The sequence below is a fragment of the Chenopodium quinoa genome, unplaced genomic scaffold (assembly GCF_001683475.1).
Source record: "Chenopodium quinoa cultivar QQ74 unplaced genomic scaffold, ASM168347v1, whole genome shotgun sequence".
In the NCBI taxonomy this organism is placed as follows: domain Eukaryota; kingdom Viridiplantae; phylum Streptophyta; class Magnoliopsida; order Caryophyllales; family Amaranthaceae; genus Chenopodium; species Chenopodium quinoa.
Genome location: NW_018742616.1, coordinates 2,311,163 through 2,329,813, shown reverse-complemented (window position 1 = coordinate 2,329,813; position 18,651 = coordinate 2,311,163). Strand labels below are relative to the sequence as shown.

General features: G+C 33.6%; 2 protein-coding genes across 2 annotated transcripts; one reads left to right on the top strand and one right to left on the bottom strand.

The window, feature by feature from the left end:
* Positions 1-2,426: 2,426 nt before the first annotated feature.
* LOC110721296 (coiled-coil domain-containing protein 186-like) lies at positions 2,427-4,262 on the bottom strand. Its single transcript, XM_021900434.1, has 2 exons — positions 3,773-4,262; positions 2,427-3,637 (listed from the first exon to the last, which is right to left on the bottom strand). Exons 1-2 carry the CDS (start codon positions 4,260-4,262, stop codon positions 2,427-2,429), a joined length of 1,701 nt encoding a protein of 566 aa, XP_021756126.1.
* Positions 4,263-12,805: 8,543 nt separating this feature from the next.
* Positions 12,806-16,650, top strand: LOC110721608 (protein NRT1/ PTR FAMILY 7.3-like). Its single transcript, XM_021900786.1, has 5 exons — positions 12,806-13,136; positions 14,125-14,245; positions 14,376-14,593; positions 14,706-15,268; positions 15,385-16,650. Exons 1-5 carry the CDS (start codon positions 13,110-13,112, stop codon positions 16,250-16,252), a joined length of 1,797 nt encoding a protein of 598 aa, XP_021756478.1. The 5' UTR covers positions 12,806-13,109; the 3' UTR covers positions 16,253-16,650.
* Positions 16,651-18,651: the final 2,001 nt, after the last annotated feature.

Here is an 18,651-nt window from a genome sequence, read left to right as displayed (position 1 = left end):
TGTTTGTTTGATCTGCAGTCCTAAAAAGAAATTGAGTTCCCCCATCATGCTCATTTGGAACTCACTGCACATCAAGTCAGCAAAGTACTTGCACAAAGATTCGTTAGTTGCACAAAATATAATATCATCAACATAGATCTGTACAACTAAGAGATGAGTTCCTTTAGATTTTAAAAACAAAGTTTTATCAATTTTTCCTCGTTTAAAATCATTTTCCAAAAGGAACTTAGACAATCTTTCATACCATGCTCTTGGAGCCTGTTTTAGCCCGTAGAGAGCCTTATCAAGTTTAAAAACATGGTTTGGAAAGTTTGGATTCTCGAATCCAGGGGGTTGATCGACGTAAACTGTTTCTTTTAATAAACCATTCAAAAATGCACACTTTACGTCCATCTGATACAGTTTAAAACCCATAAAAGCAGCAAAAGATATTAAATTTCTAATAGCCTCAAGTCTAGAAACAGGAGCAAATGTTTCCTCAAAATCAATGCCTTCCTGTTGGTTATATCCCTTTACAACCAACCTAGCCTTATTTCTTACAATTGTACCATATTCATCAAGTTTGTTTCGAAAGACCCATTTTAAACCTATGACCTTTTTATCTAGTGGCTTAGGTTCAAGATGTCATACCTGATTTCTTTCGAATTCATTAAGTTCCTCTTGCATGGCTATAATCCAGTCAGGGTCTTCTAAGGGTTCTTTATGGTTGCGAGGTTCCAAGGTAAATAGAAAAGCATTGAAGGCACAGAAGTTCCTCATTTGCGATCTAGTCTGAGTTCCTTTGCAAAAGTCACTGATAATTTTGTCCAGTGCGTGTGACTTTTGGTGCTTCCAAGGTTTGGCTGGAAGGTTTGGATAGTAACTCGACTATTCTGATTTTCTGAGCCAGTTGCTTCTTCTTCAGTGATTTCCTCTTGTGTTATTGGTTCCTCGGCGGGTTCTTCAATCTGAGGCTGTTCTGTCGAAGGAACTTCAGTCAGTATGTCGAGTTCCTTCTCCGGATTTTCATGATTTTCATTTACTGGAGTTGGCTGCTTATTTGGAATTACTGCATCTTCTTCTTGTTCTTGAGAACGTACTAGACCAATTTCAAAGTCATAGTCCTCATGTTCCTGTGTACATGGAAATGGATTAGTTTCATCAAATATAACATGCACACTTTCCTCAACACACATAGTACGTTTATTGTAAACTCTATACGTTTTACTGTTAGTAGCATATCCAAGAAATACAGCTTCATCACTCCTTTCATCGAATTTCCCTATGTTTCTTTTACCATTATTATGTACAAAACATTTACAACCAAATGCTCTCAGATGAGATATATTCGGTTTTCTGCCTTTCATAAGTTCATAGGGTGTCTTATTTAAAATAGGTCTTAGCATGACACGATTGATTATATAACAGGCTATATTTACGGCTTCTGCCCAGAAGTTCCTTGGAAGATCGCTGGCTATTAACATAGTTCGAGCCATGTCTTCTAAGGTCCTGTTCTTCCTTTCTACAACTCCATTTTGCTGTGGAGTTCTTGGAGCTGAGAAATTATGACTTAAGCCTTGTTCCCTGCATAAATCATCAAATTTATAATTTTCAAACTCAGTGCCATGATCGGATCTAAGATGTATCAGTTGATGACCTGTGGACTTTTGAATTCTCCTGGAAAATGTAACAAACTCGTCAAAAGTCTCATCCTTACTAGACATAAAAATAACCCATGTGAATCTAGAATAATCATCAACAATTACTAAGACATATTTCTTTCCACTTCTACTTTGAATTCTCATAGGACCACATAAATCCATATGAATTAACTCTAAAGGTTTTGTGGAACTCACCATCTTCTTGGATTTACAAAATTTCCTGACCTGCTTTCCTTTCACACAAGCATCACAAATTTTGTCACATAGGAACTTGATTGAAGGAAGTCCCTCTACCAAGTTCCTTGTTCTTATCTTATCAATCAAAGAGAAACTTGCATGACCAAAACGTTTATACCACAGTAAAGGATCATCCTCAATAATACTGAGGCAAGTTAAGTTATTCCTCGGAACTGTATTGAGATCCACTGTATAAGTGTTTCCTTTCCGAGTTCCTTCCAGCAAAACTTTCCCAGTGTCATTCTGAATGATGCTACAGTTTTCATAATCAAAACTTACAGAGTTTCCTTTATCACAAAATTGTGATATGCTTAATAAGCTGTGTTTGAGGCCCTCGACTAAAAAAACGTTATCAATAGCTTGGGAACTTGACCTTCCAACTTTTCCTATGGCAACAATGCTGCCTTTCTTATTATCACCAAAGGTCACAGTTCCTCCTGTATAGGCCGTTAGTGAGAGAAATCTTGATTCATCTCCTGTCATGTGCTTGGAACAACCACTATCGAGGTACCATTGGTTGTTCCCCCTCACTACGACTTGCAAAAGAAACTAAGGGTTAGATTCAGGAACCCCGTCTTTCATGGGTTCCTTCGTTGATACAGCAGACTCATTTTTCTTTTGCCATGCATAAGCTATATTTTTAGTGGACTTAAGTTCCTTTCTTTTGCATTCAGTATCTTTGTGTCCTGACTTGCCACAGAAGGAACACACAGTCTCACTAGGGAGTTCCACGTACTTTTTCTTTTTACCACTATTCTTCTTTTTGTGGTTGAAACCCAAACCCTCTGTCCTTCTGGTTTGAGCTTCGGATATCCACTTTGGAACTCCCATGTGGATTGCACTTTTGTTGTTTCTAGCTCTTTCTAAATCCTTTTCAAGGGATTCATTTTTGTGTTTAGTAACCTGCAATTCTTTTTTCAAATTTTCAAGATCATCATTAAAGGTTACTAAAGGCAATTGAAGAGCACTATTAGAATCAATGTTAGTGCATAACAATTTATACTGAGTCAATTCAACATTTAACATGATATTTTCATTTTTTACTCTTTCTAGTGTTTCTTTAAGCATAGTGTTTCTATCTAGCAAATCAAAGAATCTTCCCTGAACATCTGTTCTTGAACTATTCAAATATTTCATATGATCCTTATAGATTTCTAGAGCTTTTTCATTTTGTCCAAGTTTAAGACATATTTCTTTATATTCATCCAATGTTTCTATGAGCAAAGAAATTAATTTGTCTTTTGACAGGGATTTCAGAAATTTAGGTTCCAGATTTACCTCCTCTGACTTTTTAGCAGACTCACTGTGTTTAGCCATCAAACATAGGTTTGCCGTCTCTTCTTCCGTGGATTCTTCTTCATCCTCGGAACTTGTGTCTCCCCACGCAGCTATCATGGCTTTCCTGTAATCAGATTTTGAAAAGTTAGGAGTATAAGATTTTCCGTGTTCCTTCATTTTGCCTTTTCCTTTTTCTGATTCCCAGAGAGGGAATTCCTTGATGAAGTGGTCTGTGTTCCCACATTTGTGGCATCCTCCTGTTTCCTTGGAATATTGGTTCTTCTTGAAGTTCCTTTTCTTTTGGTCACCAAACCTTTTGTTGCGGTACAACCTTTTTAGCTTCTTGACTAGCATAGCAGCTTCTTCCTCTCCAGATTCGAAATCCTCTTCACTTGGTTGGGCAACTTTTAAAGCAATTCCTCGGCTCTTTGAGCTTTCTTGACTTTTGTTTGATAGGTGAAGCTCATGAGTTATCAAGGAACCTGCAAGTTGTTCAAGGTTAAAAGTTGTAAAGTCCTTTGATTCCTACAAAGCTGCCACTTTGGATCTCCACTGTTCATCTTCAGGAAGACTCCTTAGAATTTTGCGTACCTGTTCATCCATAGGAACAACTCTACCAAGAGAAACTAATTCATTAGTAATATTTTTAAAACGAGTAAACATTTCTTGAATAGTTTCTTTTGAACCCATTTCAAAACGTTCATATTTAGAAAGCAGTATATCAATTTTAGAACGTTTGAATTCATGAGTTCCTTCGTGGGTTATTTCTAGTAAATCCCATATTTCTTTTGTTGTTTTACATCCCATAACACGAGTGTGTTCATCTGGTCCTAAACCCCAAACTAGGAGTTTTTTAGCAGTAGCATTAATCTCTTTCTTCTCAAAGTCGCTTCTATCATATTCAGAGATAGGTTTAGGAATTACCTCATTTTCTGCATTTGTCTTTGTTACCTCATAATCTCCTACTTCGATAGCTCGCCAGACTTGATAATTCTCGGATTGTATGAACATCTCCATCCTCGTCTTCCAATAGGCGTAGTACTTCCCATTGAAGAGTGGAGGTCTTTGTGTAGAATAACCTTCAGCTAGTCTCTCGTCCTTAGACATTGTTCCTCCAGGAACTTGACTCGACAGGTCTTCCTGCTTTTCCGAGTTCCTTGCTCTGATACCAATTGATAGAACAATGTATCCTACAAGAGGGGGGGGGTGAATTGTAGTCTATGTAAAATTTTGCGAAATTAAAACTTCTAGACAATCAAGATAGGCAATGAATAAATTCACTATGTAAAAATGATTTACATTCACTAATACACTGCCTAGACTCAAGTTCCGTGAGGAACTCAAGTTTCCCAAACTACGATCCCTCAATCGTAGTTCCTCTCTTTTTGTGATTCTACTCCGAATCACTTGTACAGTATGAAGTACTCTCTCAAACCTCACACTTTACAACTCTCACAACCCAATCCCAATTACACAGTAATTACAAGGATTTCCTAAAGAACTCAAGAGACTAAAGGATGGAAGGAACTTCTCTTTTAAACACTTTGAAACTCTATGCTCAGAATACTTAAGATTGTTTTTCCACACTTTCAAAACTTAACGTTGATCTGTTTTTATAAGGAGTTAAACCAAGCTTCCATCAAGTTCCCACTTCCCCCTTAATCCCACGTTCTCTTTGACTGAGAAGTTGGGTTGTAGACAGAGGAAATTTAGGAACATGATTTCCCTAGCTTGACTCCTAAATTCAACGTGCTCCTTAATTTAAGCAGCCAATATTTACCAAGTTAAAAATCAGTTAAAGACTTATTCAAAAGATAATTATTATTTGTTAAAAAAAATAATTATTTATTTATTAATTAAAAGATAAATAATTAATTAATTTAAAACTTATCTTTTTAAATTAATGAATTATTTATTTATTTATAAAAATCTTTTTAAATCTTTTTCAAAACTGATTTTTATCACTTCCTTAAATTAAGGGTTTTGAAAACCGTTTTAAAACTTTCGTTTAAAACTTTCTGAGTCATTCGTCAAGTTCCTTCAGGAACTTCAGGTTCCTTCAGGAACTTCGAGTTTCTTCTTAATTCCTTCCAACACTTTTGTTTCTTAAGTTCGTACACTGAGTAACTAAGAATATAGAGTTGTGAGGACATCTTGAAAGCTTGCATTCATCATCAAGCCTTCCAAACTTTGTTGTTCCTACTCCGGAACATATTACTTCAAACCTGAATCTTCTGTATTAACCAAGACTCATAAACGTTGTTAGTCAAAGTTTGTTTTATGTAAGTCAATCATCAAAATATAAGGTGGTCAATTCAACAATACAAATTTACAATAACTCACAAATTAAATTCTAAATTAATGTGCAATTTGAAGATATAATGCCAAGAATACTAACCTACCCATTTGGAAGCTATAGTCTTTAGTTTGTTTAAAATAATACAAGTTGTGGCATATGCACACTTTAAACATTTGTTGACTACTATTTGCACATGCAAAAACTTGTACTCCGTAATTGATGAGCTTATTGTTCATTGTACTTAAATTATGTTTAATTTTCACCTTTAGCTTGTTTTAGAAAATTATTATTTATTTTGAGAATGTCTCATTTCATTCTATCTTGTCTTTGAATAAAATTTAATCTTATTTCTCTAACTTTTTTTTTTTTTTACTTTTGAATAACTAAATTTCATTATGTTATATTTATTTATTTATTTTTAAATTCACTTCTAATTTAACCGACCATACTCCAAAATCTTGTGTTAGTTTTCATATCCACCTTTTATAATCATTCTAATTAACCCTTTTTTTTTATTATTAAAATTAGATCAAATTCAAACTTGACCAAAGCAAATGTTTATTGTAGAACTTATTACGTACTATAGTGCAACTTCAAACTAGACTAGAAAAATTAGAGGAGACAACTAAAATATTCATATCAGTGCTTAGACTAGACAATCAAAATTTTTACGAATTTTCATACATAAACTCCTTATTTCATGTGAAGAAAATAATTCATTAGGATTGTCAACCACCCATGCAAATAATTTTAATAGTTAGAAATATAAAAGAAAAAAATGCTATTGATTTGAGAGAGAAGTTAATAATTAATTCTTTAAAATTAATATATAATATTACAATTTACTTCGTACTTTATATTGGAAATGTCAGAATTATCTTATGTGAAGCATAAGCTAGTAGGTTTGTAAACGTTTTTAATCACCAACTGATCAATATATAAATAAGTAAGATGGTAAGGACATTGTGTATACAGTGTTTTGTGGTACGACTTAAATTATTACAGTGACATACAATTGGTAACATGTTATAGGTTTGATATGGTTGGCCAATTTAGAAAATATCTATGAATAATCAACTAATAAAAAATGACTTATAGAGTAGTAATTAATCAAATTTCTACACCCTCTATTGTTAGATAAACAATTCAACCAAAAGTTTGAGAGCTTATGATTGATTTTTATACGCTATCACGTCCATATTATTCGGGGCTAAACATATTTCGAAGTAGGAGGCACAGTTTTACATAAGTTATCCTTATTCCTTATTTCATGGACTAGAAGCCAAAAGGAGCGACGAAAAAATGATATGGCGTGGGCAAAAGGTCGGGGAAGTTGCCTAGGCGAGATGGGCTGGCAGTGAAAAGTGGGCCGGGGTGCCGGATGGCCATAAATTGACGACGTTGGACTAATTGTGGTGGCGGTGGTAGAGGGGAAGGTGGAGTTGAGGTGATTGTGTTGTTGGCATGGAGTGTAGCTTAGGGAGAGAACGTATGAACGATTAAAGTGTACCTAGGGTAAATTAATTATTTAGATTATATTAAGGGATAACTTTTTTTTAACAGCGAGATTAACGGTAGCTTTATAATTAGATATGATCAAAATTAGAGTGTCATTTTATAATTTGGCGAAAAACATTTTTCCCAAATAAAATTTGCAAAAATAAGAGATTATCATATAGAATTTCGCAAAAAAAATGTGAGTTATGTGACATTAAAATGATAGAGGAATCTACGACAAACTTTATTAAAGGTGTGAAAGGATACTTAAAATAAAAATACGGGGTACGTTTTATTAGGAGGAAAGGACACTTTTGCTCTGGTAAGGAAAAGATAGCTAACGTAAAGGATTGTGTCATTTCTATGTTTGTCAAAAAATGCGTTAAAGATAACCAGATTCTCTTATACAAATCGGTGATAAGTGATATGGAAAAGACATTTGTTGACGTCCTCAAATTGATTACTTATCATTATTCCAGCTGTTGTTTTCATAAAGTACTTAAAAGTCAGTTGAAAATAAAATATTATTGAAGCTGGAACGCAAGAACTAATTGGACAAACTGGTTGTGAAAGTGCACCAATTAAAATCAAGCAATTTTTTTTTTTACACGATAAGATACAGGGGATGGGAGTGTCTCTCCTAATCTTCTATCAAAGGAGGGGTGGGGTGAGGATCGAATCTATAGGTCACTCTTAGGGGAGATGAAAGGACTAATTGTCCCTTCACTCCTTGATCTTCATGTATTTCCTTTCTTTAGCTCTACTTTTAATGTTTAATCTTGCAAAAAAAAAATATATTAAGGTCACAAGTTCGAGCTTCAAGCCACCAACTACATATGTTTGGGGATTAGGCCTGGGGGGTGGAGGTAAATCCCCCTCTACTTTCAAGCGATAATTTATGTACGGCTAAATTTGTTAGAAGTACTGATTCAATATTAATAGTCCCTATATATTTGCCTTTGAGTTTGATCTGTTAAATTGAATATAATTGATAGAGTACGAAAATATACGAAAGATGGTATCGATTAATCGATTCACATCTTTCTCCAAACCTACTTTAAAAATGTACGACTATATTGAGATACATTTATGAATTAGTATTACTTATGGAAAAAATTTAGTATTATGTTGCATTACTACTCTTTTCACTATGAATATTGAATAGTGAATAGGATTTTGAAATAAAATATGAGGATAAGACTGCTAATGACTAGCAACAGCTATGTTTAGTAAAATCCAAAAAATTTCATGGACTATAATATTTACTCGTACAATTGAAAATCAGATTGTCTGTAAACCAAACGTCAACTTTCACAATGCTTAGTCATTAGCGCATGGACAATTTGTATGGTTGATGAGTTAATGAAATCTTGCAACAAAATTATATTGCTTTGAATTGATAACAAGTTGCATATATGGTGACGAATAGTATATATACAAGCTTGGCGATATTTACTTCATCTTATTCCAACAACTTATGAATTAAAAATAGATAAGATTAAGACCTTATTTAGTGGTAGGATTATTTTAGTAATGGTTAGTATTTTTGGCTAGGCTACAATATTACTGGGAAAAAGTAGGAGTGTTTGAAAATAATATTTAGCTAGACATGGATATGGGTTAGGCTGGCACGAAAACCGGTTAGGCATGAGACTATAATGGTCCAACTTGACACGAGTCTATCATAAGTCCGATAAGATGATCAACAAGACATACAAAGAAGCATGTTGGTGGGTCATGACTATGCATGGACATCATTTCAAATTTGGCATGAACCTGGCCAACATGAGCACAAAGGGGCATGGGTTGGTCGTGCCAATGTCGTCCGCTTATTTTTAACCAAATTAACAAAAATAAACCAATTTTTTAAGGGGCCCACCGGTATAACACATGTGAGCGAGTTGGGTGGGCTCTAATTTTAAAAGACAAGTACGAGTCCAATACAACACGACATGACTAGTTCTTGGCTCGTCTAGGGACAACCTACTTGAATACAAGCCACGTTGACACGACATTACCCGTACCCACCTTTAACAATAATATAACACTTAACCGTAAGTAATAGTCTAATAGAGATAGCGTTTCTCAAACATCAAATATATTATCATACCAAATCCATTGCTACTTTATGCAGAGGCGAAGAATTGTTGTTGGTGAGCGCATGTGTGGTCGTAGCTTCTAAATCGACGGCTACAAGGGGGATGTTTTAAGATCGTTACAGGAAAGCCAGAAAAGGTGAACGTTGTGCTTTCTAACAACTTAACAAGGTGCATATTTTGGTGCCATGTTAAATTCATATTGATGTGAAGTTTGATTTTAACTGTTGTCAATCAGATGCATAAGGAACCTACATATGAAATAAAGTTAACATAAGAACACTTCTCAAAGGCTACTAAAAGGCTATAAGAAGCTAATTAAGAACAATCTTTGTAATACTTTTCTTTTTAAGATAGGGAGTAATTGATACGGAGTATTACGTACATGAGTTTAATTTGAGTTTGTCGAACTATTCCTAATTATTATCATCATATTCTTTCCTCATTTGCTAACATAACATATACTACATATATACTTGCGGTGTAAAAAGTTATGATTAAAATTTAATACATTTCGACTACAAAAATTAGATGATCTAACGTTTGAAGATGTCACAAAAACACATTCAAAAATCTGAAAAAAGAATAAAAAATTACCATCATCTCAGGTTTGCAACCTATTACTTGTAAATGAGAACTAGTAATGCCCATCATATGAATACATAAATATATTTATGCAATTAATAATTTAAAATTTTATTGGGGTTGTAAATTAGCATTACAATATTACATCTTGAATAATCTCAATCCTGTATCTAAATGAAGGGTACGGTTCAGGTTTTCCTCACCAGGCATGCACCAGCAAGTCAGCAACACATCACTCTCTTAGCACGAGTGCACGATTACCACTCTTTGCTACCGTCTAAATTAATATTGTCACTTAATTTGTCCCAAGAATTATAATCCCATTTAGCCAAATTTAGCATTCTATTTCACATAAAATGATGATTTTTTTTTTTTATTTATGGATTATATGTAACCATTATTCCAATATATGGTACAAATTAAAGGTCAAACCAAACTAAGGCCAAGTGTTTCCAGGTATCACGCGACACTTCAATCCCTTATTAGTGGTATTCAACATAACCAAGGGTACGGTTCAGGCCACGTACGCTCATATATTGTACCAGTGTGTCTCGTGCTTAAATGAGTCGTGTCTAAACAAGCTAAGAAATAGTCGTGTTATATTAGGTTTGCGTCGATCTTTCAAAATCGAAAGTTGGGTCTTGTCGTGCCAGCGAATCCTTTTAATATTTTTATATTTTTGTTAAATTGTTCGAAATAAAGGTGCTTGTGAAGTACATGTACAACCCATGGTCCATCAACGTATCTCTCATGTCATGCTGAACCGGTAATAAGCTCGTGTTGGATCAAATCATTTTCGTATTGTACCTAACTGACCTTCGTACTGGTCCAATCCATGTCCGTCTCTAATTCAACGTCTAATTAATCACTCTTAAACAACCTTCTCATTTCCTCGTGTAAATAATTTCCAATCATGTTATAGAATGAAGTACAAACAAATTAAAGAGGATGGCTATTACATCAAAGTAACAAAAAGTTAAACCGACATAATTATATAAGCAAAGAAAATGACAACAACACACTTGACCATTATTTTTTTTACGAGTTTGCTGTACTTTTGATAATATTCACCTTATTTAATTAAAGGTACCTTTTTTTTCATTTAATTTTACTGATGCATAACAAATCTATTAAGTAATACTAAAACAAAACGTTGCTCACATCATGTCTTCTCCAAATTGTGCACATGTTACTCTGACATAAATTTTTTTCCCGCCAATTTACTATGATGATGTCATTAGTTTTTTTTTTTTTTTTACTTATACCTTTTTTTATTTATCTAATAAACCTTTCGTATGCTTTATCCTTTGTCTCTACTCACTCCTTTTTTTTTATTAGTATGTTAATATTTCAATGTTCAAAAGTGTTCATTGTAATTTTTATTTTTTTTTATTTTACAAGTAATATGTTATAGTAGAAATTACTTATCATGTATACAAAAAATTAACAAAGTATAAAACTTTCTTTCTCCGTATTATAAACAAATCTCACAATATGTTTGCTTAAAATCGTGCATCGCACGGAAACTTAAACTAGTTATATGTATAATTATGTATTTATAAATATTAGATTTTAATATAGTAGATATTAAAATAAATTTAACAAGATTTTAGATGACTATATATTTTTCTTTAGATATAAATCACAAAGTGTTATTAAGTTGAATTTGTGAATAATGTACACTACTAAAATGTTGGTAGTACATAAAAAGTTAAAAACAGAGAGTGTACTTACTAAAGATAAACACATCCTCTTATAGTAAAATAGTCCATTTATAACAGATGTTACAAAGTAATGTTAATACATTAATGAAAGACGTCTTAGAATTGACTAGTGATGATTATAACCAAGATTTAATTATAATCCCCAGCTGTAATTATCATAAAAATTTTAATAAAGCTTGAAAATTAATTAGTAAAAAGGAAAGAAGCTGGAATGCAGGAAGTGTAGTGAAATACCAACCAAATTGGGAGTTTATATGCTACTTGGGGAGACAAGATGTGACCCCCAAGTCCCAATTCTTTGTTCTAACTTTTATGGGTTGGCTATGGTTGTGTTAGATGAAGACCTATTTATGGACCAATTAATTAATTAAGGTTTAGATGCAGTAATTAATTTTTGTATTTTATTCATGAACAAGAATTTAAATGGATAAGTTTTACGAGTATATTTAAAATTGTGAATAACGGAAGAAGTAGTTGATAGGTTTTTATTTGAATGTATTTAGTTCATCTATAATTATATATTGTCTGAAATTAGTCAAAATAAGTTAAGTATGTAGCTAACCTAAGGTCCTAATCCGCTCATTTTAACTAAAAGAATTGTTATTTAGTTAAAAATAAGTTTTATTAGATCGATAAATAAAATTTGGATTGATTACGTATATATCAGTTGGACTTATACACCTCATATCAGTGGGGTGTAAATTAAACTCCTTTTTCCGTCAACAAATAGGAGATCTAATTTGTAATATACAGACTAATTGATTAGACTTGTCCAAATAGTGTTAAGTTATCAACTTGTTGTAGTTTAAGAATGGATCGGAGTCCAGACAGTTCATATACATAAGAACTTATACAAAGTGTGAAATTATTGCAATTCTTTCTCCATAAAATTAAATAAAATGATTTTTTTACATTAAAAAAGAACAAAACCTAACTGTATATGACACGTGCCAAATAGCTAACCCATACTAAATCCCATTATTACTTTATCAAAATTCAATTAGGCTCCCTAATTATTTTGGGATCATAACTAAAAGACATCAATACTTGTACCACCTTCCAACATTATACGAGTACCATACATACATGCATGATATATACATCTAAGTAAATATCTAACTATCTACATGAGCTTATTAAGTAATTACTTAAAGTTATTAAAAACCCATAATCAAGCCAACAAAATGCTTAATGTGGCAAATAGTTTGTTAAAAATGTCATAATCAATACAGCCTAAACACACCTACTTTTAATTTAGCCAAAGTTGACAAAAAGAGAAATGAACAAGTTGTAAATAAAATTGATCCCAGGTAATCAAATCCAATAAAAACACGTCTCTTTTATTTTTTTGTGCTTCATTTAAGCATGCACAACAAATTTTCTGCTTTTTCCTCCTATCTTCCCGTGAAACTATTTGTTTCCACTAAAAGTAACCTTTTTTTTTGTTAAATTTTTTACGTCATCTAATTGAGTAGTGTCCATTAATCCTCTTTTTTTTCCCTCTATATATACCAAACTTTGCTCACTCTTTTAAGTGCACTCTTACAAGCAAACTTGTAAAGCTATTAGTTTAATTCATTCAACTTTAATCTTTTATTCATCTTCTTGTTCTTCTTCTTCAACAATACACTCAATCCCTAAATTTTGCATACATTCGATCATATACCTTTGTTCGTTTTGCATATATAACTTCTCAGACGACACCACCACCACCAACATCAACAACAATAGCAACAACAACAACGTAACAACTATGGCGTGTTTGAACGTTTGTCAAAAGGTGTGTACATGATGTTCTTAATTTCTTGATCATATCAACATATGAAAAATTATAGTACTGGTATGGTTTATTAAAAATAATTTCAATTTCGTATTGATGACTATATATGGAATTGAAGTTGATTAGGTTGGCGACGTCGTCTACTACACTTAGGCTTGTGCATGCATTTGGACGAGGTTGCGTCGTCGTCGCTCGCCAACAAATAGAGTGTTCCAAGCCTAATACACCATTCCATGCATGATGATGCCTTCCTCAAATGGATAACCATAAAACAACCTAACTTTTGATTTAAATTTGAGTTGTACTTGGTGACAAATTATGTATGTATTGTATAACCAAAAATAAATAAATAAAAATTATATCTATATATAAATAAATAAAGAGGAAAATAACTAATTTGTACACGCAAATAAATATCTCCACCAACAGCCAACAATGCTACCTCTTGATTCTTCAACTTTACATTTAAATTCAACTTGGAAATTTCCTGTACACAATCAATTCCATCGTAAACTTTTTTTTTTATCTAAATCAATTTCATTATTATCGTGATTTTTTTTTATTAATTATCAATTATCATGAATTACCCATGAATATCTTCTCAATCTTCAAATTTAAATGTGATTTAAAGCTTTGATTTTACTTATAAATAATAATCTTCCTTCCCATTGTTCTTCACATAACAATTTTCCCTATTACTATGTTATTTTAATGAGATTGGTTGCAAATTCCTTTTTTTTTTTTTTTCTTTTCGTATTTTTGTTCTTCAATTATTTTTCCTTTTAAAAAATTTGTTCCCAATTTTTAGTTTTTATCTATGAAAATACATAATTTATACTTCATCCATCCACAAATAATTAAATGTCGTGTATTCTTTTTTATGACATATATTATACCTGTTCTCGTTATAGCAAGTCGTTATTGTTAGATATATATATATATAATACGATGATGAAGTATAGTTAACCTTTTTAATGATGATTTTCAGGATAAAATAATAGACGAAAGTGAAGAAATAGAATATACTCTTGATCGAACCGTTGATCGATATGGTAAACCAGCAATACGTAACAAAACTGGAAGATGGGGGCCTGCTACTTTAATCCTAGGTATATAATTATATTATTATATATCCCTTCATATTCCTTTTTATTTAATGCATCATTTATATTTAGATATATAATTTGTGATTAATATTTTTACTAAGGTTTTTATTGCTTGATTTGGTTAATTACACAGTTAATCAAGGGCTAGCTACGTTAGCATTTTTTGGCGTAGGTGTAAACCTTGTGTTGTTCTTGACAAGAGTGGTAGGACAAAGCAACGCTGATGCTGCAAATAACGTTAGCAAATGGACAGGAACCGTGTATCTTTTCTCACTTTTTGGTGCCTTTCTTAGTGATTCGTACTGGGGTCGTTACAAAACTTGTACTATTTTTCAAGCAATTTTTGTCGTGGTAAGTTTCTAACATCATTTGAATTACTGTAACACTTTAAAAACAATTACTTTATTTTTAAAAGGTGTATTTGATTTATTACTTATGCATATATTTAACTTTGATGTTGTAGGGCTTGGCATTGTTATCACTATCATCATACTTGTTCTTACTTAAGCCTAGAGGTTGTGGAGATGAGCTAACTCCGTGCACCTCTCACTCCGGCTTCCATGTCCCGTTGTTCTACATCTCGTTATACATGGTGGCTCTAGGCAACGGCGGATACCAGCCAAACATCGCGACATTTGGGGCAGATCAATTTGATGTAGAACATCCTAAGGAAAGAGGGTCCAAAATCTCCTTCTTTAGTTTTTTCTACTTGGCTTTCAACTTAGGGTCATTATTTTCCAACACTTTATTGGCCTACTATGAAAATGATGGAAAGTGGGCAATTGGGTTCTTTGCATCAGCTATTACTGCCCTTTTGGCTTTGGCACTTTTTCTTGGTGGTACGCCTCATTATAGGCACTTTAAGTCCTTAGGAAACCCGATTTCGAGGGTTGGCAAAGTAGTTGTTGTTACTTTAAAGAAATGGAAGGTTCGTGTACCGCCTCAAGGGGATGGTTTGTATGAATTGGATGCTAACACTTACGCTAAAAATGGAAGGAAAAAGATCTTACACACCGAAGGACTAACGTAAGTTTTAACACCACATAACTTCATAAAAGTAATTGGACCTATATATATATAACAAGCACATAATTTTTTGAATTAAGTAACTAATCTTGATATGTGTTCATGATATGCCACAGGATCTTGGATAAAGCTGCGGTTATCACCTCATCGTCTTCAAACTACGACGAAAAGAGGTTATGTACCGTTACACAAGTTGAGGAAGTTAAATGCATATTAAGGCTCCTTCCGATATGGGTTTGTACAATCATGTACTCTGTAGTCTTCACTCAAATGGCCTCTCTCTTTGTGGAGCAAGGTGCCGCGATGAAAGTAACCATTGGAAGTCGTGGCTTCCGTATTCCACCAGCTAGCATGTCTGTTTTCGACATTCTTAGTGTTGCGTCTTTCATCTTCATCTATCGTCGTGTTTTAAACCCTATAGTCATTCAAATAAGGAAGAGAGGTCTTACTGAGTTGGAGAGAATGGGCATTGGCCTTATCCTTGCGTTTTTAGCCATGGTAACGGCGGGTGTTGTAGAGGTTTACAGGCTAAAGTACGCGAAAATGGACTGTAATAATGATTGTGACGAGGCTAGTTCTCTAAGCATCTTTTGGCAAATACCCCAATTCATGTTTATTGGTGCATCTGAGGTATTCATGTATGTTGGTCAGCTAGAGTTCTTCAATGGACAAGCACCCAAAGGATTAAAGAGCTTTGGAAGTGCACTATGTATGTTGTCAATGTCGTTCGGGAACTACATGAGTAGTATCATAGTTACCATACTTATGAAGATAACTGCTCGAGGTAGCAATCCAGGGTGGATACCGGAAGACCTAAACAAGGGTCATCTAGAGAGGTTTTACTTCTTGTTGGCAATTCTTACCACAATTGATTTCATGCTGTATTTGTACTTTGCTTCAACATACAAATATGTTCAATGTCAAGATCCACTACAAGGAGAAAATGATGATGATGATGAAGAAAGTGCCAAAATTCAAGTCTAGGGGATCTTTTGATATGGAGTACTATACTATCTAATGAAATGATTTTCTCCGTCAAGATAAATACTTACAAAAAAAAGGTCGTGATGGCTAACATTTAGCGAACTAACAGGGCATGAAATTACCGTCTCTTTGTTGATATTGACAACAGGCCGGGTGATGATTTCGTTCCCTGTTAGTTGGCTACTTTTTAGCCATTGGGCCCACTGCCATCGAGCCACTCTAGATCGAGAAATGATCCTAAAGATGAAGGTGTATTTGTTTGTCAATTAAAACATTGTACAACTATCGTACATGTAGAGTTGTTTTTCTCAACTGACCCGAGTATGAGATTTTGTAAAAGGGCCTTAGTAGATCAACTTGTGTAACATACTTTATGAAATAAAATTGGCTTCCTTAAATTCTTTTGTTATCCCTTTACAATAACTCCTCCAATCTATTAATAGTGCATCATTTTTTGTATTTGGTTAATTAGATTAAATGTCCTTTGGCAATCGATCAGCACCAATTTACAATAAGATAAGATAAAGACAAAAGCTAAGCTTGACCAGAATGCATTTTCTTCTTTGAATAATGTCATTGATATTTCAATCTGGCTATAAGCTCCTCGACTCGACTGTACTGTATGATATACAACTATAAGAGTACGAGTCGCATATACTACCGTGTTTACTCTTTTATCCGTCTGTTTTAGAATTCATATACTATATTTTATATTATAAAACACACTTTTTGTTTCCTACCTTTAAAACTTCAACCATACTTTGTATATATTAAGTTTTGGGTGGATGGACTCGTGATAAAATGAAATCTTCAATAATTTGTGTTTTATAGAGTTATGACTCATGAGCAACCGTCAGTTGTCAATTCTAACTTGGACTTCTTTAATAATTGTAAATTTGTACGAGTAATTGTGAATCTTATTATTTGCTTATCGCTTTACGACTGACAATTGATTTTGTTAGGATTTACAGTGGTTTCAATCAAGGAAACACTTAAAACAATGTGTGGGAACAAATCCTAAAATACGATTACAATATAATTGTAAATATCAAATACAACACAATGTATTTCAATCAAGTATAATCCAAGTCTAAGAGATTACAAAAATTTACAAAGACTATACTAATGTGAAGTTAATCAAACTTGCCTTTCCTCCAAGCCGAGAACAACCAACATGAACATTAGAATCCCGATGTCCCGTAAGACTAGTTCCTTGATACACTGTCAAAGGCGTGTATACACTTTCCTAAAGAGGTTTATTTCCCCCACACGGTACTTGGGTTAAACCGGAAATCCTCTTTGAGATACAATTGACAGTAATTTTGTTCTTAATACTAGAATCGAAATCAAGATGATCAATTCACCAAAATTGGATTAATTGCAAGAGTTTTCTCACAAAATTTTGCAAGAAATTTGAGAGAAAATTGTGGAGAAATACTTTTTGGGAGATGAAGAATAATACTTCTATATATTCTGCTTTTACGAAAATAAGCCTTTTAATAAAAGACTCAACCGTCAGGAAAAACCGCAAAACAGGGTGGTGCGGGCGCTACACCAGGAGGCGCTGGCGCGCCTCAAGGTGGAGCGGGCGCTCCTCACCAAAACTGCGAAATTATTACAAGAAGGCAGTCAGGGGCGCGGTTTATGTGCGACCAGCAGCGCGGGCGCGCCATCTCACCATTTCAATTTGCCAATTTTCAGAGAGGTGCGCGGTTTAGGCGCGCTCTATGCGCGGCCGCGCCTAACTTGCACGGGCGCTCCTTCATGGTCGCGAACGCGCAACTATCAACACTCTAAATATTCAACAGATTTTTCGCACTCCATACATATAAACGACCTTTTTCGTATCCCTTTATTTTTGTGGTTACTTTTACAAAGGCCAGGATACACTGTAAACAACTGTAGACTATATATGTAGAAAATCAAAACTAACAAATAATTCATTCATTTAAAGTGGACAACATATGATTTGGGTATAGTGAACATACATAGTTTTGTAGAACTACATATAATTTCATCAAATCTACAACACTTAGCTTGTAACTTCACAGTAATAGTGAGCTATTTAGCTCCAACTATTTAAAATTTACAAGTAATAATCTACTTACAACTACTGTGGATACTTTTTATCCGGACTTTACCAACCTATTGATAGGCTAATCATAATTCCAAACCAAAAAATTTACTTCAATTTTGGAATTTTATTATTTGCTCGAAAGCAAGATCATGACGACGAGGTCCAAAAATAAATGAGGTCGATGTGCTTTATATGGATCCCACGTGAATCTAAAGGCCAAATTAATTTGGTGCTTGCATCAATCCATTTTGCTTCTGCATGTATACTGCGGCCCTTCGCCCATTGCCACCACAAGCCTTTATGTCACTTAGCTTATTAATTG

Bases quoted from the DNA above. Each gene is read 5' to 3' on its own strand.
- LOC110721608 (XM_021900786.1), top strand. From the start codon at position 13,110: ATGGCGTGTTTGAACGTTTGTCAAAAG. The intron at 13,137-14,124 runs GTGTGTACATGA...GATGATTTTCAG, and splicing joins GTTTGAACGTTTGTCAAAAG to GATAAAATAATAGACGAAAG. The intron at 15,269-15,384 runs GTAAGTTTTAAC...GATATGCCACAG, and splicing joins TTACACACCGAAGGACTAAC to GATCTTGGATAAAGCTGCGG.
- LOC110721296 (XM_021900434.1), bottom strand. From the start codon at position 4,262: ATGTCTAAGGACGAGAGACTAGCTGAAGGTTATTCTACACAAAGACCT. The intron at 3,638-3,772 runs GTAGAGTTGTTC...AACAACTTGCAG, and splicing joins TAATGAATTAGTTTCTCTTG to GTTCCTTGATAACTCATGAG.